Below are 21,949 nucleotides of genomic sequence, written 5' to 3'. Positions count from 1 at the left end.
AAAGACTGACAGTGGAATACATCATTTGCATGCATGACATTCTTGGGTGGAAGGCCCACGCCACATCTTGTTTGAGCTGCGGTGAGTTTTGCTGCAAAAGAAGGCTGTAGAGGATGCCATTTTGCCAACCATCCAGTGCTCAGCATGCTTTGCATTCAGTGAAATGATAATTCAGTCACCCTTGTGCTCAGATGTCTGTGAGAGAGAAGAGCTGGTATCCAAAAGATTGTTGATCTAAGGGGCAGTGGTGATGACACACTGGTAGATCTTTCTGTACATTTGAGGAAGACACCTTTCACCAGTCCCAGTGTTTCGTTCCTGTTGGAGCTGATAAACTGGTCTTACAGGGTACATGAACCTCCTTTGGAATATCAGCTTACCACAGCGGAAGTAAAGAAGTTCATTGCCGAACTCATGCAAGTTCCACTCTGGTCCTGTCATGCTCAGTCTATGGAAAGGTGTGTGCAACAAGTCACAGAGGCAGCAGGGCTACATCAGAGGCCAAGAAGCAAGTTGGCAGCTGATATCCAAGAACAAAGCAAAGCATGACCTGATGAAACTTGTTGTTTAAATTTCTTATAAACTTTCTGATTACTTTCTTATGTTGCTTTATGATTACAAGGTAATGTTTCTCTGCTTTATGCTTTTTAACCAAACATAGATGTACCAAGATAAATGTTCAGACACAAAAATAATAGCTGGTTTGAATTCCTCACAGCCAAAAACATATTTTTAAAATTAAGTATCACCCCCCCGCCGCCCAGTGACATAGGCCCATTCACCCTAATAGACCAACCACCTCTGCAAGCAAGCCAGAACAATTTTTTGCTGAATACTTAAGGTTATCTATACCACAAAGTGTACATCCTCCTATAGGTTCTACACAGTGCATTGAGCAATTGCAGGTGCACACATCATCTGACATTTGATGGACGGTGGACTTCATCTAGGGCTTTTTCCATGTTGTCCCCTTCTGTGGCTGGTTAGGCTAGCCTGCTCAGGACCCTCGTGAGAATGGAAATGATCTTCCATTTTTAAAAAAAGGCTTTAAAAAGAATAAATGTTATGAATAGTTATCGCTGTTGGTCTTCAAATTATTGTCATGGGTTTTTGGGGGTGTGTGTGTTAGGCTGCATATCTAAGACCCTTCTAATCCCTGGATCTAGCAAGTGTTGAAATCTAAGCAAAGATTCAAATGGTTGAAATGGCCATTAAGGTAACAAAGGAAGCAGTTCCATGCCAGATAACAAAAGGGTGGGACCCTCCTTCAAATTTCTGGTTCTTAGAAAGACAAAGACCAGAATTGGGAGGTGTGTGTGTGTGTAGAGAGAAGCTAGAAGCAAGGCTGCAGTCTGGGAAATGAGAGAGACAGAGCAATGTTTGATTTCTGTTTGAATTCAAGGCTGTGGTGATGAGGGAAGCAAGGCCCTCTTGGGGTGTTAATGCTGCAAACCCCTCCACCGTAGGCTCAGGTTGTATATATCCTTGCATATATCCTAAAGACATCACAGTCTTTGTTGTGCCTCATTTCCAAAAGGAAGCATGAACCCTGGCTAAGTGCCTGGAACCCCTGGAATCTCTCACCACTCAAAGATTGGGGTGGCGTGCAACCTTATTTATTATTGGATTATTTCTGTCCTCTGGCCTCCATTGTAGTGTCAGTTTAATTGTATATTATAGAATATTTTAAACTATTACTTAAATGTATTTTTAAAAGAAATGAAAAAAGTCACAGTGACATGATACTGATCAAGTGCTGGTTTTCAATAGAATTACAAGCAGAAACTGAACATGAATAATTTGGGGCTAATCTTCCCTCATACATTTCTTTCTTTTTAAAAAGATATTGTTGTGGTTTCTGTAAATATAGGTGTGTGTGTGTGTGTGTGTGTGTGTGTAACTGTTTAATATATGTTAGCATATTGTAAATCATTTTGTGATTTCTTATGAGAAGCGATTCATAAATGAAATTATACATGTGTCTGTCTAAAATGATGGTAGCCGCTTTGGGAACCATTTCTGGTTCAAGTGTGAAATAAAAATGCAAGGGTGAACAAATATGGGAAGAAGCCAGACCTTGTGCAACACTCTTTCCCAAGTCATGACATGTGAAATTAAATTATTTACTTTATTTATTTCAACCACTTAACCTCATGTCATAGTGTAGTGCATTTGCATGCTATCCAACATCCTATGGCTGTCCATACACTAAAATCTTTAACATCCAAGACGAGCCCCACTTCCCCTCAGGAAGGCTTGCATGGTCCCTGCTTTGGTGCCATTTCAACACCAAATAAAAACCTTTTTTATTTTTGCAGGTTTTAAACAAATTGTTTTAATCCAGTAGCTGTTTCTTCTGCTCTCCCAGAATTGGCTGGTTTTAGTTTGCTGTTTTGATTTCATTATTTTATCTTCTAGCTTTCACAAAGGCGAGATTTTAAAAATGTCCAGGATTGATAATATAAAACATGAACAGTAAAGCCTTGCCTTGGTTGCAGCAGAATTTTCAAGGTCCTCTGATAACAGTTTCTGAATGCCTTCTGTTTGTGAGGTTGATTGTGAAGTTGATCGAGGCAAGGGAGGTGTTTTTTTGTACGTTATCTTGCCCTGTAAGCATGCTGCAGAGATAGATCTTGAACCCTGGCTGTTTATCCCTAATGAAAAATTCAATGTAAGTCTTATTATATGCTCATGTTAACCTTTTTATATTCAGCCTTTGAAATCTCACATAGCTCAGAACAAGCTTCACTGGTGCCAGAAAAAAAATTAGCTGCTTATTGGATGCTTCGGTGAGCTTTTGTCTCAGCTTCTCTTGGAATGCTCTGGGATTAGGTACCTGATGACAGCGCTGGAAGTGACAGTACCCCTCTTTCTCAGCCTGATTGTTGCTGGCTCCTTCAAGGCCTCATGACAGAGTGCATGGTGACATCATCTGACTGTTCACTTCTCCCACGCTGAAGCAATTTGTTGACTCAATGTGGCACTGATCTATACATCTTGAAACGACAAACCTGGCTTTGGTTTTCAAGCTGCTGCATAAGTCAAATCATTCAAAAAACAGTAACCCTTGTCAAGATATTCCATATATTCATGCCTTTGCATCACACACACAAACACACACACACACACACACACACACACACACACACAGAGAGAGATTGTTTGTGCATAAGATGAATGTGTGGCAACGAAAGGTACTGCAATATGCATGGCACATAAAATAGCTATGCTGTTAGTGATTCAGTGAGTAGCTTTTAAGTCTGACTCACATCTGAATCAATGGCTGGCAACAGGTAAGCACACTAGCCTGACATCAAAATAATGCCAATTTCCAATAAAATACCAGGTTGGATCTGAACACAAACAATTTGGGGCTAAGATTCAACTTCACTCACGTACCTCAGAAAGGCGTTTCTTTTAGGCCATCCAAGTCTCATATCTGCTTTGCTAAATAACCTGTAGAACTGGCTCTTTCAGTCATCACTATATGCATTCTACACATTCATCACCACACTGCAGATTTTATCAGGCCTATCCATCGTACCTTACAAAGCATTCAACATCGTGAGTATATCATCTTAAAAAAAAGAAGGAAATCTAAGAGATTTAGTATATGAAACAAGAAATTAGTTCAAATGTTTAGGTTCAAAACATATACATTTTGCAATGGGTTAAATTGCTAAACCACTTCAGAGGAATAAAGCTCTGGGACATTTTCAGAGGAAAGGCAATGACATCTGCCAGAGGGTAACTGACAGACTGTCCTTGCTTTTACAAGTGAATGAGGTAATAATGAGTCTTTCAAGTTTGTGACAAATTAGCATAGAAGAAATCAGGTAATAAGGGACGTAATCTAGTAGAGGCTTGGCGCTTATTTTCTTTGATGGGGTTCTTATTCACACATGAAGTTGTAATGGTAACGGTTTTTATTTCTAATAACATGCAGTCCTGTGCCCATTTATATAGGAGTAAGCCTCATTAAAGGGACGCGGATGGCACTGCGGGTTAAACCACGGAGCCTAGGACTTGCCGATCAGAAGGTCGGCGGTTCGAATCCCCGTGATGGGGTGAGCTCCCATTGCTTGGTCCCTGCTCCTGCCAACCTAGCAGTTTGAAAGCACGTCAAAGTGCAAGTAGATAAATAGGTACCGCTCCTGCGGGAAGGTAAATGGCGTTTCCGTGCGCTGCTCTGGTTCGCCAGAAGCGGCTTAGTCATGCTGGCCACATGACCTGGAAGCTGTACACCGGCTCCCTCAGCCAATAAAGCGAGATGAGTGGTCAGGTGTCCCTATGCCTTTTTAAGCTTCATTAAACTCAATGGGATTGACTTACACATACAGGGTCAGGGTTAATCCTAAAGCTTCAGTTGCACAAAAGACCAAAGGAGCAGTGTGGTTGTAGATAAAATACAATGTGTTCTGCCAACAGAAAAGTCAGCAGATAACAGCTCACCGAAAAAGCCTTTTTTGGGAGTGGGGGGTGTTTCTTCTGCATTTTAGGAACATGGGAAAGATAGTTGGATTTAATTGTAAGATTTAGTTCTCCATTATATAAAATGTCCCACAAGACCACAGAAAGGTCACCTTTGTGAATCAGCAAACAGCCATTCCACAAAAGGTCTTTATTAGTAGTAATTTAAAATGCTATCTAACTGTGTTTCCAGGCTTTTGAGCAGAACAGACAATAGGAGATAGGAATCTTAGACTAGTCAAGACAATTGAAATGACCTACAAAGTTGGAGCTTTTAATTTGAAGCGGGGGGGGGGGGGGTGAATTAAAAGTGTGACGTGTATAGACGTTTATAAATTGTAAACTGTGTGGGTTGGGGAAATGGGGAAGCAGAAATTATTTTGTCCTTTTCTTTCTCTCTCTCACCCAAAAAAACATGATTATGCCACAGGATGTTGTGATAGCCACTAGCCTGAAATGTTTTTTTATATATATAAGGAGCAGGTCACCCTACTCCATTTCTCTGCTTCTGTGTCAGTCCTGTCTCCCTTGCACAAGAATATTGTGCTGTCCCTTGACGTAGGGGCGAGAGAGCAGCATCAGCTTCTGAGCCGTGTTAAATTTTCATCTCTTGGAAAGTTGGCATAAACCTGTGCTGGTCTCAGCTCACTGATCTTCAGAAAGCATGTTAGTCTGACTATTTATCCATCTGCTCACTAGTATCAACTGCTTTCCAAGGTATCTGGCAGATGTCTTTGCCATAACCCACCACCTTATTTTTATACCTGGAGCTGCCAGGGATTCAACCTGGGACATTTCTCATACAATATGTGTGCTTTACTGCCACAGAGCTATGGCTAGGGGAATAGGGGGTTTCTGAGGAGGGCTTTGCCTGACATATAGGGATGAATTTCTTCTAGGTTCCTCCATGCCCAGAAGTGAGTTAGGTGGTGACGGGGGCTTATCTGTGGTGGCATCTACGCTTGGATCTTCCTCTCAGTTTTGAGGACCAGGTTTAGAAAAGCATTCTGTTTGCACAAGCCTCTTAGAGCATGCTAGTTATTTAACTGTTTTTCTTTTGGTGATTGTGGTGTTTGCCTCCTAGGTGGGTCATAATGAAAGGGCTAAAATGAGTGTGATGTGATTGGCCAGTGGGAATGCAAGGGAGGAGTAAAAGTTAGAATGGGAGGTTTTGAAAGTCCATTGAGGTTTGGGAATTGAAGAAGGAAGTGGGAGGATTGGGTGTGGGTTGGTAGAGTTGTATTGTGAGAGAGTGAGAGGAATTGTTAGGTGGAGTCAGATAGATAGTTGGGGATAATCAGTTTGAAGTTGAAAGAAACTAAGATTAAGAAGCTGCCAAGAAAAATTAACTGAAACCATAAGCTTGTCCCTGCCTATAAAATAAACTTGATTATTTGTTAATGTTAACAACTGTCTGGGCTCTGTGTATACCCGAGATAAACGGGTTGGTGGCAGCGAAGAAAGCAATCACAGTGGTGGCACAGGGATCAATAGACCATCAAACGTCCGGGGTCCCTGTGTGATCGCCACAGTGATTTTTATTGTTTACTCCCTTTATTTTTTATATAGAATCATAGAGTTGGAAGAGACCACAAGGGCCATCGAGTCCAACCCCCTGCCAAGCAGGAAACACCATCAGAGCACTCCTGACATATGGTTGTCAAGCCTGTGCTTAAAGACCTCCAAAGAAGGAGACTCCACCACACTCCTTGGCAGCAAATTCCACTGTCGAACAGCTCTTACTGTCAGGAAGTTCTTCCTAATGTTTAGGTGGAATCTTTTTTCTTGTAGTTTGGAACCATTGCTCCGTGTCCGCTTCTCTGGAGCAGCAGAAAACAACCTTTCTCCCTCCTCTATGTGACATCCTTTTATATATTTGAACATGGCTATCATATCACCCCTTAACCTCCTCTTCTCCAGGCTAAACATGCCCAGCTCCCTTAGCCGTTCTTCATAAGGCATCGTTTCCAGGCCTTTGACCATTTTGGTTGCCCTCTTCTGGACACGTTCCAGTTTGTCAGTGCCCTTCTTGAACTGTGGTGCCCAGAACTGGACACAGTACTCCAGGTGAGGTCTGACCAGAGCAGAATACAGTGGCACTATTACTTCCCTTGATCTAGATGCAATACTCCTATTGATGCAGCCCAGAATTGCATTGGCTTTTTTAGCTGCCGCATCACACTGTTGGCTCATGTCAAGTTTGTGGTCAACCAAGACTCCTAGATATGTTGTTTTGAGAGCTTCAGATGAAGTGTGATCATAATCTATCAGTCAGTCATTCGGACACTATCACTACTTCTTGCACTGTTACTTCTTTGAATTGGTCCATAGGACTAGATTTAAGAAGACTGCTGCTATTTATACCCCACCTTTTCCCTGATGGAACTCAAGGCAGCTTACAGATATAAACAAGAACTGCTTAAAACATAGAAAAACCAATCATTAAAATACAATTAAACAGTGATAGAATGAAAACTATAGACATATATAAAATCTGTTTAAAATATACCAATACAGTGGTACCTCGGGTTAAGTACTTAATTCGTTCCGGAGGTCCGTACTTAACCTGAAACTGTTCTTAACCTGAAGCACCACTTTAGCTAATGGGGCTTCCTGCTGCTGCCGCACCGCCGGAGCACGATTTCTGTTCTCATCCTGAAGCAAAGTTCTTAACCTGAAGCACTATTTCTGGGTTAGCAGAGTCTGTAACCTGAAGTGTATGTAACCTGAAGCGTATGTAACCCGAGTACCACTGTAATAACAATAACCAGTGCTATTTTTTCCCCTAGAACTCGCCATGAATGCCTCCCTTGTTCTGTTATAATAGCAATGGTACCCACATGAGAGGTGCCAGAACTGAGTTCCAGCAAGTTCTGGCGGTAAAGAAGTCTTGACAATAACTCCTATTTTAAAGCCATCCAAGTTGGTGGCAATCACCAGATATTGTGGGAACAATTTCCATAGCTAACTATGCACTGTGTGAAGAAGCACTTCCTTTTTCTCTGTCCCAAACATTCAAACATTCACCTTTACTGGATGGCCGTGAGTTCTATGAGAGGAATGAAAACTCACTCCAACTTGCCACTCTTTCAGTGCCATGAAAATCTCTGCTTTTTATTATATTGTGTTTTGATTGTATGATTGTATTTTATTGTTTTTTGCTTTTTAAAAAAATTATTGGCTACCATGAGTGTTGCGTTAGCACCAGAAGAGCAGGATATGAATCTTTGTATAAAATAAAGTAATTCAAAAAGTGACAGAATATCCTGTGTGGGAGTGGAACTCTCCCCGCCCCCCATTCTTTCCCAGGTAGCTGGCCTCAATAATGCAAAACAAAACAAGTAACAAAGCAAAAATAGCACCTCCAAGGTCGCTTCATTCAGCCACACAAAATACAGCTGAAACTGGATATTCAAGAAAAGTCAGGGACATGTAGCAGCCTGCAGGACGGTTGTCTAGCACTTCCTATTAATTAGGAAGGGAGACCCTGAACTGTCAAAGACACATTTTCATGTTCTGTGCCGATCATGAATTCTTTCTCTTTTTTTTAAGTAATAAAAACTACTACAAATAACTAGGGATTGCCTGTTAGCCCTTTGACTTCCCTGGATTGTTATTCTTTCTTCCTTTCCTGGTTAAAAAAGAAGAAGTCACCAGTGGGAGGAAGACAATTACATGAGCTGTGATTCACATTACCATCCTTCTCTGTATCAAAGCTGTAATTTAAAAATACATAGCAAAAGTAATTGCTATTTCGGATGTGTCCTTTAAAAGCAAAACAAGAGGAAAATGAATGACACAGCTTTCATGGACAGTGCTTCAATACAAGACGAAACTATTTAGAACAGTCAGTCTCCACAGTTAATTTCAAAAAGGAGAGGTCCTCGAGCGTCACTCTGTTTTGAAGCTGCAAAGTCCAATTGGTAAGCCAATATGTGTATAAAAGTGACTGTGGTTATGGGTTGGGGTGAGGGAGGAATTCAATTCAGTTTTCATTTATAGGTGACATTACCTATTTCATAATTTATAAAACAATATGTGAACCAAAACATGCTCATCTTTCAAAATTCACATATCTCTGAATTTTGCAATGCAGTTCTTCAGCCAACTAATGTGTACAAAGATGCATGCACTGGTGTTAAAGTGTACATATAAATGCATATACAGTGGTACCTCAGGTTACATATGCTTCAGGTTACATACACTTCAGGCTCCACTAACCCAGAAATAGTACCTTGGGTTAAGAACTTTGCTTCAGATGAGAACAGAAATCTTGCGGTGGTGGCACAATGGCAGCAGGAGGCCCCATTAGCTAAAGTGGTACCTGAGGTTAAGAACAGTTTCAGGTTAAGAACGGACCTCCAGAACGAATTAAGTACATAACCAGAGGTACCACTGTATTGAGGGGGGGGACCATACACAAATGCATTGTACTGGGGAAAATTGCTTTCCAAAATGTGATATTAATACAAAATTGCATACAAAAATGTGCATGTCATGAGAAACTCAAACTAAAATGCTGGTGAATAATTTTTTAAGAAAATAAATGCAAAGAGATGTGGAAATGTGGAAAACTGAACTTAAGATAAGAAAAATGAGAAACTGAGGGAAGCCAAGAGTTGCAAGTTCACCTATCCCAAGTTATAAGAAAGGTGGTCTTCACAGGCTGAGTCTCCCTTCTTCACGACTGGTTCATGTTTCCTAGGGATGAAACCATGGCACTGGCTCTGAAGCTAGCTCCTACTTAATTCTAAGGTGGCCTGAAGCATCACTATTTGTGAGAGGACTTCAGTCACATACTTGAGATTTAGGTTTGTGCAGGGGGGAACATGGACCTTTTGACTTTAGGAAAGTGGCAGAGAAGCGCAGGAAGAAAGGGTGGGATGAACGACTGATTGATGAGAAGACATATAACTGCTGCACAAACAAATCAGGATGAACAATTGTTGTTATATACTGTAACCTCCTTGCAAACAAATCAGAATGAATGTGCAGTGGAGACCAGGTACTGTCTGACCCCTCCACGTAAGCATTGTGCAAGCAAATCAGGACAAGTCCATTGTCTGAGGTTGAACCTGGGACTTTCTACATGCAAAACATCTGCACTATTGCAGAACTATGGCCCTACCTCTAAATGAGGGAGCTTGAGTAGCTGCTGAGTTACGGTAGTGCTGGAGTAGTTTGGATTCTGTGTCAGTGTCAGTCACTACCGTCTACTTAGGACTGAGCATGGAACGTCATGTTTTTGGCTTATTTTCACTTGGACTGATCTGTAGCTTGGAGTGGCGTTCTCCAAGCCTCACTGGCAGCTGACCTCTTGCCATTTAGAGTTGCTTTCTGAAATCAGGACAATGCTAAACCAGCCTGTAGTTTGAATAACATTCTTCCATATTTCCCTCTTGATTAATATTTATTATTATTTTTAAGAAGGTTTATAGACCACTCACATTTTAAAAGTTCACAGTAGTGCACAGAAAACCAAAAGGCAGCATAAAATATTCATGAAAAAAATAAGGCAGTTAAAATAATAGCAAAACACAAGAAGATGATCAGGTGACTTTTTTTTTTTTAAAAAAAAAAAGAATAATAATTCAGACAAATTATTTTTAAAATTGGGTAAATTATTTGGGTAAGGAAAAAAAATGTTTTCAGCATAGAAAAGATTTTGGAGCATGCCTTATCTTAAGTGTTTATGAATTCCACACTAAAGGGGCCACCACACAGAAAGCCCAACTTTAGGTGGACACAAGGCAAAGAGTAGGAGCTGTCCACAGTAACAGGAGGTCTTCTACCATTGAATGTAATGGATAGATAGGGGTGTAAGGAGAGAGGCAGTTTCTCAAGAAGCCTGGTCCCAAGTTGCTTAGGGATTTGTAAACAAGTAGCAATACCGTGAACCTATCCTGGCAGCATATAGGTAGCCAATGCAGCTGATTCAGCAAAGAGCAAAGATGTCATGTGTTGACGATGGTTTGCTTTGGACAGCAACATTGCAGCAGCAGCATTTTGTTCTAACTGCAGTTGCTAGATCATCCACAAGGGCAGCCCAGGGAAGGCTTGTAGCTTACTGATACAGCACCTGCTTTTTATGGAAAACATCCCAGGATCAATCGCTGGCATCTCCAGGTAGAGCTGGGGAAAGATTCCACTCTGGAGAACCACTGCCAGTCAGTGTGGATAATACCACTAGATGGACCAGTGATTTGACTCAGTATAAGGCAGCTTCTTCTCTTCCTTTTGGTAAAGGTAAAGGTACCCCTGACCATTAGGTCCTTTCGTGGCCAACTCTGGGGTTGCGGCGCTCATGTGGTTTTATTGGCCGAGGGAGCCGGAGTACAGCTTCTGGGTCATGTGGCCAGCATGACTAAGCCGCTTCTGGAGAACCAGAGCAGCGCACGGAAACGCCATTTACCGTATTTTTCCTTCTATAACATGCAGATTTTTTCTCCTAAAAAGGAAGGAGAAATGTCTGTGCATGTTATTGAACGAATGTGTGGTCCCTGGAGCCAAATAGTGCAAGGGGAGGCAAAAGAAAGCAGGCAAAATTCAAATCGCGCGTCTCCTAGAAGGGAAACATGAAAAGAGGAAGCGGCTGCTTTCCGGCATTCTGCCTCAGGGTCTTACTGCCCACCCACTTCTGTTTCCTTGCTGTGTTTGCTCAAACGGAACAAAGAGCAGGGAAAGCCCCTCCCCTCCAGGCAAGCAGAGGGGAAAGCTGAAAACATGCAGGAGGGAGAGAGAGAGAGAGAGAGAGAGAGAGAGAGGGAGCTGGCTGGCTTGGGTGGGTAGGTGAGGGAAAACTTTTGCCTTCCTTTCCTCCCTATACCCCTCTCCTGCATTCTTAGCCAGCTGCTTCTCTGCACACCCCTCTCCTGCTCCTTGTCCCTTCTGTGTTTTTCCTTCCCTCCCCACTTAAAATGTGGTTAAAAAGCATGGATCCACATGGATCCTCAGGATCTTTGCATTGGGTCAGCCCAAATTCACCATCAGATCACATAGCATGTCCATGGCTACAGCCTGCCCCCCCAAAATCACGCATCCACTGTTGCCTGGGGCTGCAATGGTGCAAAAATGTGGTTTAAAAGCATGGATCCACATGGATCCTCAGGATCTTTGCATTGGGTCAGCCCAAATTCACCATCAGATCACATAGCATGTCCATGGCTACAGCCTGCCCCCCCAAAATCACGCACCCACTGTTGCCTGGGGCTGCAATGGTGCAAAAACGTGGTTAAAAAGCATGGATCTACATGGATCCTCAGGATCTTTGCATTGGGTCAGCCCAAATTCACCATCAGATCACATAGCATGTCCATGGCTACAGCCTGCCCCCCCAAAACCACGCACCCACTGTTGCCTGGGGCTGCAATGGTGCAAAAACGTGGTTAAAAAGCATGAATCTACATGGATCCTCAGGATCTTTGCATTGGGTCAGCCCAAATTCACCATCAGAGCACATAGCATGTCCATGGCTACAGCCTGCCCCCCAAAAATCACGCACCCACTGTTGCCTGGGGCTGCAATGGTGCAAAAACGTGGTTACAAAGCATGGATCCACAGGGATTCTCAGGATTTTTGCATTGGGTCAGCCCAAATTCACCATCAGATCACATGTCTGTGGCCACAGCATGAAGCACAAAAATGATACATCCACTGTTTCATTCAGAATGTTTTTTCCCTTGTTTTCCTCCTCTAAAAACGATGTGCGTGTTATGGTCAGGTGCGTGTTATAGAGCGAAAAATACGGTACCTTCCCGCTGGAGCGGTACCTATTTATCTACTTGCACTTTGATGTGCTTTCGAACTGCTAGGTTGGCAGGAGCAGGGACCGAGCAACGGGAGCTCACCCCGTCGCGGGGATTCGAACTGCCAACCTTCTGATCAGCAAGTCCTAGGCTCTGTGGTTTAACCCACAGTGCCACCCGCATCCCTTTCCTTTTGGTACATTGCAGTAATCTTTTATGAATCCATGGACCACTGCCCAGGAATAGCTGAAACTGGTAAAAGGCACTCCTAGGTATTGAAGTCCCTTGAGTCCCAAGCGACAGAGATGTATAATGAGTACCCCTAACTGTGAACTCACACCTTTCGACAAATTGTGATTGGAACTCTACATATACTCTTACTAAAGGCTCTTAGGAACAGTATTAGAATAGCTGCATTCAAGGACTTGGTCCTTAAGCAAGCTATACATACGCAGCAATAGAGAGTCTCAAAGCACTGCTGTGAATGTGAGAACATACATGTCACCCTAACCTTCCTGAGAACAATATTTAAAAAGTATGTTCAATGCCATATACATATCTTTTCCTGAAAAGATTGTTCTCATGGCATCTAGTTATTTTTGATATTAAAAGCACTTTTCAGGAAGAGGAAGAAAAGAATGGAAAGGAGCTGAGGTTAGCTTGTTATCAAGGTATGACTAAGATGCAAAGATTGATAGAAATTGCCAGGCTATTGTTCTTGAAATAGAAATCTTGCAAGCAAAAAGAAAAAAGTCAGTCAGATAAAGTTTAAGTATAATCTTGACAACGGTTGCTTGTTCTGGCAACCACTGGTTAGGAGTGAGCGGTGTTCATATCACAGCAGCCATACAAATATGTATCAGGGACTTGTATAGTCAATAATAATAATAATAATAATAATAATATTTTATTTATACCCCACCCTTCCCGGTTTAAAAACCAGGCTCAGGGCGGCTAACAGCAAATATAAAACATTGATTAAAATGTGACTTAAAAACAGCATAAAACAGCATAGAATACAACATAAAATGCAGCATCAATATCAATAAAATTCAAAAATTCAGGGGTCATTTTTTGGGGGGAGGGGAACCCCAGTCAGTAGATATCGAATGATCACCAGGGCTAACTGGCCAAGTTGGTCCTACTAGAGCCAGCAAGGAGGTGTGTGAATAAGAATTTAAACGTGGTGTCCCAGAACGGGTTGCTTCAAAGAAGAGGAAAGGGAAAAGGGAATAGAGGATCAGGCTAATTCAAATTGAAGGCCAGGCGGAATAGCTCTGTCTTACAGGCCCTGCTGAAGGAGATCAAGTCCTGCAGGGCCCTAGGCTTGTGGGACAGAGCATTCTACCAGGTCATAGCCAACACTGAAAAAGCCCTGGCCCTGGTGGAGGATAGTCTGGCTTCCTTAGGGCCTGGGACCTTTAAGCAATTATTATTTGTGGACCTTAGGGTCCTCTGCAGGACATACCGGGAGATACTGTATCTCCAACAGTGAATGATACTTAATACTCAAGGTGAGGTGCTTAACAGGGCAAGGTATCCTGGTGATTCCGATATTCTCATTAAGATTGCAGTTTAGTTTAGGACATGATCCATTAGTTGAGATTCCTGCATTTCAGGGAATTGAACAAGATGACCCTTGGAGTCCCCTCCAACTCTGCAATCCTATGATTCTATGATCTGCCATTGGGAAACCTTTTCTACATTGTCTTTTTCTGAACAACTGCCAAGGAACCTCTCTGTGTTGCAGAAGATTTGGGGGGGGGGTGTTGGTGTACGAACTCCTTACACAGGTCATTGTCCAAGCCTGCTGGGCCTCATCCACATCTCCAAATGGATGGAAACATTGTCTAGAACACACCCAATGCAGCCTCATTTGGCTACACACTATAGGGAAAGTTTAGTAGGCAACCAGGAAGCTTGTCCCTCATTTTCATATCTTGACACTGAGAAACACTAGGGTCCCCCTAGTTGGAAAGCCATAGTTTGGGTCAGGGTTGGGCCTCTCTGTCTGATCCTTGGGACTCTCCCCAGGTAAGACCCTCTCCCTGGTCACACCCTCTTTACCCAGACTGCTTTGCACTGTCTTTGAGTATTTTTGCCAGGTGGAACGTGCCTTTGAACTCTAATACGCCACTTGCTTGACTGGCTGGAGGATGGAGAGGGGACTGTGAGTGTGTGCAGAAACTAGCCTACTATACAAAGGTAAAATTTACATTAATTGCTCCACTGCCTTTTGCCTCTGGCCCTGCCTACCTCTGAAGGGGCTGCAGCCCTCAGGATGAAAAGAGTTCTTCACCCCTAGCTTAGATAAACAACAAGCCTGAAGGTAACTTCATTGGTCATCCTTGCTAATAGTCAGGATCTTTTCTATGCTTTGTTAACTTGATGTTTTACGGCAGGAACTGAGAATTTCAGTAATGAGGCCCTCCAGACCTCTCTGTTCAGGCCTTGGGATTCTCCCCAGATCACACCCCTCACTGGCCCTGCACCTTGTCTTCCTCTTCAAATGCTTCTGCCTGACTGGAATTTGTCAACAACAGGTTCTCCACACCTGTTTTACAGCAAGAATAGCAGTACGAAGTATCTGCTATCAAGATTTTAGTTAAACTGGATTTTTCTTTTCTTTTGATTCTGATTGCAAGATTTCTATTTCAGGAACAATAGTTTGCTGGTATCTACCACCCTTTTTGTCTTAGTCACACGCTGATAACAAAAATCTGCATTACTTTCCCACAGTGCTTAGAGTAAAAAAATTATGAACTACACCTGAAAGTAGAGTGGAATCTACACACATATATAAAAAAACATTCTGAAAATGCTTTTTAAAAAATATGTTGAGTTTTCCATAAGGCTCACCATTGCCATCTAATGCATATTGTATATTGCACTTAAAGCACACTTAAAGGTTTTCTTTGCAGCTGTATAGCTGAGTCCTAGTTCTCATAATTGCCAGATGAACTAAAGATTAATTAAATTCATTTTACAGTAAAACAGTTAACAATTTCTAGTTTGTATTCATGTTCATTCCCTTCACGCCCGCATCATGCAGCAGGAGGCCCAGACTCTTAGCTTTCATTAAATAAATAAAAACAGTTGTGTCAACTGGATGTCCATGAAAACATGGAGGCAAAGCTCTAAGGCTTATTATGCAGCTATGGAGGCAGTGCTGCTCCTAAGATCACTTAGCCATGTAATCACTGTCGCTGAGCAATCAGAAGGAAGAAAGGAATGTGAGGCATTTCCTATCTCTTCCCTGCTGAAAAAATTCATTCTCTTTCAACAGGAGCAGCAAATGGTACCTTGTGCTTTTAACATCTGTGTATAGTGGGAGAAGATTTTATTCATCTGAACAATACTTTGAAGACTCTAACCTCGTACAGTGGTACCAGTTAATGGGGCTAATGGGGCTTCCCGCTGTCACCACACCGCTTTGCGATTTCTGTTCTCATCCTGAAGCAAAGTTCTTAACCAGAGGTGCTATTTCTGGGTTAGCGGAGTCTGTAACCTGAAGTGTCTGTAACCTGAAGTGTCTGTAACCTGAAGTGTCTGTAACCTGAGGTACCACTGTACACACACACACACACTGCTCTTCAGCCAAAAGATGATCCTAGAATGGCTTACTAATTACAGTCACTGCCCTCAGAACACAAAAGGGAAAAGGATGGGAGGGAGAAGGAAACAAACCAATTCAAGTTCAAGTTATTCAGAGGATTTTCCTCAGGATCACAGTAGGGGAAGAAAGGATTAAATTCCTTCTCCATGCCTGCTGTGATACTGTGGATTATCAATTCCTCCAGCTAATTCAATTTCTACTTTAGAAACCTTGCACATTAGATGCAAATATGGCATTTATCGTCTCATGTAGCTTGGCCTTGAAACCCAGAAGAGCTGCCGCTAGTCTGTGACAATACTGAGCTAGATGGACCAAATGGTCAGAGGCCCTTTCATTTTATTGTGAATACACATCATGCTGATGCTTCATTTCTGCCCCGAGCCTGCACTGCCAGGAAATAAACCTTGTTCTGGCCTGCATTGCATATGAATGCAGGATCCTGGTTTGTTTAGAAACAAAACATGAGTCCAGGTTTAAACATAATGCTAAGCACATTGTGGCTTGTTTCCTAGAAGTGCAGCAGCAGCAACAACAGATAAGCAAAGCACATGTGATTTCAGCAGCATGTAGCAGCCTGCAGTAGTAGTCACATTAAACCAGGTTGTTGTTTTTTTTCAGTATAAAGCATGGGTAGGCAAACTAAGGCCCAGGGGCCGGATCCGGCCCAATCGCCTTCTCAATCTGGCCCACGGTCCAGGAATCAGTGTGTTTTTACACGAGTAGAATATGTCCTTTTATTTAAAATGCATCTCTGGGTTATTTGTGGGGGCATAGGAATTTGTTCATTTATTTTTTTCTCCAAAATATAGTCCGGCTCCCCACAAGGTCTGAGGGACAGTGGACCAGCCCCCTGCTGAAATAGTTTGCTGACCCCTGCTATAAAGTGATCATGGATCATAGAACACACATAGCTGATCATAGAAGGGACCACAAGAGTAATCTAGTCCAATCCCCTACAATGCAGGAATCTTTTGCCCAGTGTGGGATTTGAACCCACATCACTGATATTACCGTATTTTTTGCCCCATAGAGCACACTGCCCCATAGGACGCACCTAGGTTTTTTTTTTGGGGGGGGGGAAACAAAGAAAAAAAATTTATTCCCCCCCCCCCAGGCACTGGGCTGGCGCGGGGGAAGCCCGAGCTTCCCCCGACCCCAGCCCCCAGAACAGCCTGCTATCCGCAAGCCTAGGGAGCCGCGCTGGTCTCCTCAGGCTTGCAGAGAGCTTTGCGAAGTACGGGCACGCTCTTCAGTGCACCCCAGGCTTCAGAATGCAGGCAGCTCTGTGCAACCTTTGGGAGCCCGGCGCGGCTTCGCGCCAGGCTCACTAGGGTTGCGCAGAGCTGCGCGAAGCCCAGGAGCGCAGGCAGCTCTGCGCAACCCTTGGGAGCCAGCTGCGCCAGTCTCCCAAGGGTTGCGCAGAGCTGCCTGAAGCCTGCATTTGCCCCATAGAACGCACACACGTTTCCCCTTCATTTTTGGAGGGGGAAAAGTATGTCCTATCCGGCGAAAAATACAGTAAGTGTCCCATGCTCTACCAGCTGAGCTATTCATCCAGCTTAATGTGTGAATCAAGATGATATAAGGCAACACTAATAATAATAATAATAATAATAATAATAATAATAATAATAATATATTTATACCCCACCCATCTGGTTGGGCTTCCCCAGCCACTCTGGGCGGCTTCCAGCAGAATACTAAAATACAATGATATATTAAAATACAATGATCTATGTTTCTGGGTCAGTTTTTCCAAAGTGTGTGGGGTGTCATTTCCTTTACAGGTCGTGTGTGTGTTACATAGAAGACAGGTACTATACATTCTGATATATCTTCATGTCATATTCACTGAGAACCTGTGAGGTGTAGAGGATGTCTTTTCAGTGACGGCATCCTTGATGTGGAATGCCCTCTGCAAGTACTGTATACTAGACTGGTGCTGACTGTTGTATTTTCAGCAGGAGGAGATCCACATGTGAAAACCCACTGCTCTCGAAACCTCTCCTAAACCAACTTGTACTATGTAAACTGCTTTAAGAACTTCTTGTTGTTGATGAAAATCAGCACGTAGAGTATAATAAATAAATAACTCTCTCTTTTTCCTAGTGCCTAACATACCTCAGAGGTTCATTAAAAAGTTCCATGTCATCACTTGTGCATTAAATTTGACTCATCAGATTTATTTATTTATTTATTTGGTCACGCTACAGGTTTTAATTAACTTACCAGTGCCAGGGGATCTGCTGTTTTTTTTGTTTTGCTTTGGTTGTTGTTGTTTTTCCTTCCAGCTGCACTATAGGTGGTAACACAACCATCTCAGCAATGCAAAGTAGAATCACAGAACTGTATAGTTGGAAGGAAACCCAAGGGACATCGAGCCCAAACCCGTGCAATGCAGGAATCTCAATTAAAAAATCCATGACAGATGGACATCCAACTTTTGCTTAAAAACATCAAAGGAAATACACTCCACCACCTCTTGTGGAAGTCTATTCCACAGTTGAACATCTCTTACTGTCAGAAAGTTCTTCCTGATGTTTAGTTGGAATCTCTTGTCACTATAATCCATGCACAAATCTGCTGCTGTAGAAAAGTAAATGTTTGCCTATTTAACATACATGTAAGTAACTCACTGTAATTGCCATTCAGCTCCCACCTTACTATTTTCTCCTTTATATACCTGCTAACTAAGATTCCACTGCATTCAGCTGATGAAGGGAGCCTGAGCCCATGGAGCCTCTGTCACAATAAATGTATTAGTGTTTAAGGCCGTGGCGTAGCATAGATTGTCAGCACCCGGGGCAAGGCAAGTAATTTGCGCCCCCTAACCCGTGGATTTGCGCCCCCTAACCCGTGGATTTGCCCTAACCCCAGATGTTGCGTCCGGTGCGTCCGGCCCCCCCTGCACCCCCCACGCTACACCACTGGTTTAAGGTGCTACTCTTTGTTGTTTCTACCTGAGGGGGGTCATTATGGGGACAAACAGAGTGACCCTATGGATGCAACCCCAATCCCTTTGAAGGAAGGGGAGAAAATCAATGTAATACATGTCTGTTATCTCTCTCCTATTAGAATCTGTTTTGTATGCAAGAGAACCCTGAGATTTTTCTCGCAATAATTTTAAATGATGACTAGGATCTAGGAAAACTCTTGTGAACAAATTTAGCCTTATATGTATCTTTAAGATGCATTCCGTTTCGTATCATGTATAACCACAGGCATAAAAGTGTCCTAAATGCTTTCTTGGAAAAGAATGCATTCCTGAAATGGAGCGTTAATGAGAATTCTGGGTACTGGGTACTATGACAGTAAATCAAGACTAGGAGCTGGAATGTGAAGGAAAGATTAAATGTCCATTAGTGGGTGACATCACCGAGAGTAAAGTTGATGCAGTTAAGCAATGTGGGCCAAAGAATAACAATGAGGATATAACCCACCGGTGAATCTGAAGGCAAGGGAGTGTGATTAAAGCCTTCATTATGAAAAAAGAGAGAAAGCAATTTAGGTAAATTATGCAGATGTATGGAACTTTATGTCATAACAGCAGCTTGCGTGTCGAGGTCCCCAGGGCCACCCCAAATAACTCACACATCACACAGAAATTTTGTTTAAGGTTTTTGGCATATTTTTTGGCCACAACTTTATTAAAATACAAAAATGTGAGTGGTTGCTTAGGCAATGGTTGCGACTATCTGCCCCCCATGGGGGACAGACTGACATTCTGCACGCCTGCGAAAGTCAGAAAAGGGGAATACACTTGGGGGTAGCGACGGAGCAGGGAACCTGCCCTCAGCCCTCCCCAAATGCAACCAGGGGCTCTTGCATGGCCCTAGCCCCTTGACAGGGTTGGACAAAAGCAATAGTGAGCCCCTGTATTCCTTTAACGGAATCCCTTGCAGCAGCAGCATTAGAGGGGCAGGCACAGCTAATCCATGTCCCTCAACCAACCAAACCATAAACCAATGCAGTAGGCAAAAACCAAATGGCCCCAGCCAATCAGCCAGATGGACAAAATTCCTACCAGGCCCCTGCCCCAAGAGCAGACGACCCCATGACAGGCATAGCAAGGTCAATGCGAACAACCCTAATTCTAGGGGGGGGGGGGGGACGGACGGGCAATCTGATGCATGGGGCGAAAAGAGGAAGCTCTACGCCTCCTGCAGGGAGTTTTAGCATTTCTGGCCATCAATCAACAAATGGCAACATTAACTTCATCCCAACAACAAGGGAAGCCCAATCACAACAGTGGCCAACGATCAATTAGCCCACCCCACAACTTTGAAGTGTCCTTTCGGCCCCCACAGCAACACGTGCTCTCCGTGAAAGAGAACACGCTTTGTAAAACCTGTATATTTTCTAGGCACCTGCAATGAAAGCTTCTTCTAGCTAATTCAAAACAATTCCCACCCCACTAATTTTCATTTATACATTGGGCCACCTGGCTGCAAATTTCCCATTTTTAGACCCCCTTGTCTCTAACCTTTCTGAGTACACACACACACACACACACACACGTGTGCGCGCCCCTTTCTTTGGTTGATCTTTCCATTACTCCCATTTGTTTATTTATTTGAAACATCAGTAGACTGCATTTCATTACCTCCAGTTTATTTTTCTTCATTCACAACACTACATCCAGGTGACAGCCCAGGCACTGCACAGCCTCTTCTGATTTAGTTGTTGGGAAGGAACAGAGCTGAGTATCACCAGCATAATGATGGCACCTTACCCCAGACCTTCTAATGACCCCTCCCAACAGCTTCATTTAAATGTTTAATTCCCATAGAGATAAAATAGCAACCCCTGGCATGGCTTTCCCCTGCTGATCTTCTCTCTGGTCCCTAATTAGCCAGCTGCCTAATCTTTTCACTTCCTACTAGGACCCTGTCTTCTCTAGGTCTCAGTCTATTCAGAAAATCTTAAGGTTGGCCCTTGCTCTTAAAAGTGGCACCAGAGGCAGAGTGCTGTGACAAATTATTAACTCTGTGGTGCCTATTATCAGTAAGGACTGCTGAATTTTGTTTCTCATCCCAATCTCCTCTCATTTAGCTTTCCATGCCCTCCTGTCAACCACCAGTAATAGCATGCAATCAGAACTCATTGTTAAGTTACACAAAGAAAGTCAGTAACAAGTCTAACAATTCATAGCAATATCATGACATTGCAAAGAGAACATTTTCTACCATGTTGTTTTGAGAGAGAGAGAGGTTCTCATTTAAAACTCAACAAGCACACTGCTAATAAACCAAGGTTGTTGAGAAACAAAGCAATCAGTCTAAAATGAGTGGTCTCTCTAAAATGATTTTTCTCTCCACTTTCTCTGATAGGAAACCAGTTAACAGAACAATAACATTTGAGCTGGGGAGTAGTATGGATTAGCTGTTATAATGAAGGTGATACAGCAAAAGTGCACTTACAATTATTTCGCCTCATAATGTAGCATCAAGTGAGAGGGCAAATAGCTCTGAAGGCTTGTCTCATAATGGATAATTTAAAAATGGAATGAAAAACGGCACACAAATTGGCTGTTGTTCATGCATTCCAGCCCCTGTCTACGTACAGCCTGGATTTGGAACAAGCAAAGGAAAACCAGGATGCATAACTGCATAGTAAAGTCCCTTCCATACGCTATCCTACTTCTCTTCCCTTTGTAGTTTACTGCTGATTTTAATTATTTTTAAAATATTTTTAATTACTTGATTTTACTGTTTTTATTTATAGTTTCAATATATCCTCCAAACCACTTAGTGGTTTTGTTGCAGTCAAGCAGTTTATAAATTTTGTTAAATGGATAAATAAATCTAAGGTAGGGGCTGATCCCTATATTATTTGTAGATGCTTCATCATACCCTCCAACATTTATCCAATGAAAATAGGGGTGTCCTATTCCATAATGGAATAATATTTATTTATATATACCCAGCCCATCTGACTGGATTGCCCCAGCCACTCTGGGCAGCTTCAAACATGTAGTAAAAGGTAAAGGGACCCCTGACCATTAGGTCCAGTCGTGGCCGACTCTGGGGTTGCGGCGCTCATCTCGCTTTACTGGCCGAGGGAGCCGGCGTACAGTTTCTGGGTCATGCGGCCAGCATGACTAAGCCACTTCTGGCGA

General features: G+C 42.8%; 1 protein-coding gene across 1 annotated transcript in view; it reads left to right on the top strand.

Annotated features, from left to right (window-relative positions):
• Positions 1 to 399: 399 nt before the first annotated feature.
• RPS6KA6 (ribosomal protein S6 kinase A6) overlaps positions 400 to 21,949 on the top strand; it is a 98,263-nt gene continuing 76,713 nt past the window's right edge. The window contains exon 1 of the mRNA XM_079961656.1: positions 400 to 543. Within this exon, the coding sequence (XP_079817782.1) occupies positions 415 to 543 (129 nt within the window). The 5' untranslated portion in view covers positions 400 to 414. The remainder of the gene's footprint in view (positions 544 to 21,949) is intronic.

Source organism: Podarcis cretensis, assembly GCF_951804945.1.
Source record: "Podarcis cretensis genome assembly, chromosome: Z".
NCBI classification, from domain to species: Eukaryota; Metazoa; Chordata; class Lepidosauria; order Squamata; family Lacertidae; genus Podarcis; species Podarcis cretensis.
The sequence above is the reverse complement of the archived record's forward strand: the minus strand, read 5'-3'. Positions and strand labels throughout refer to the sequence as shown.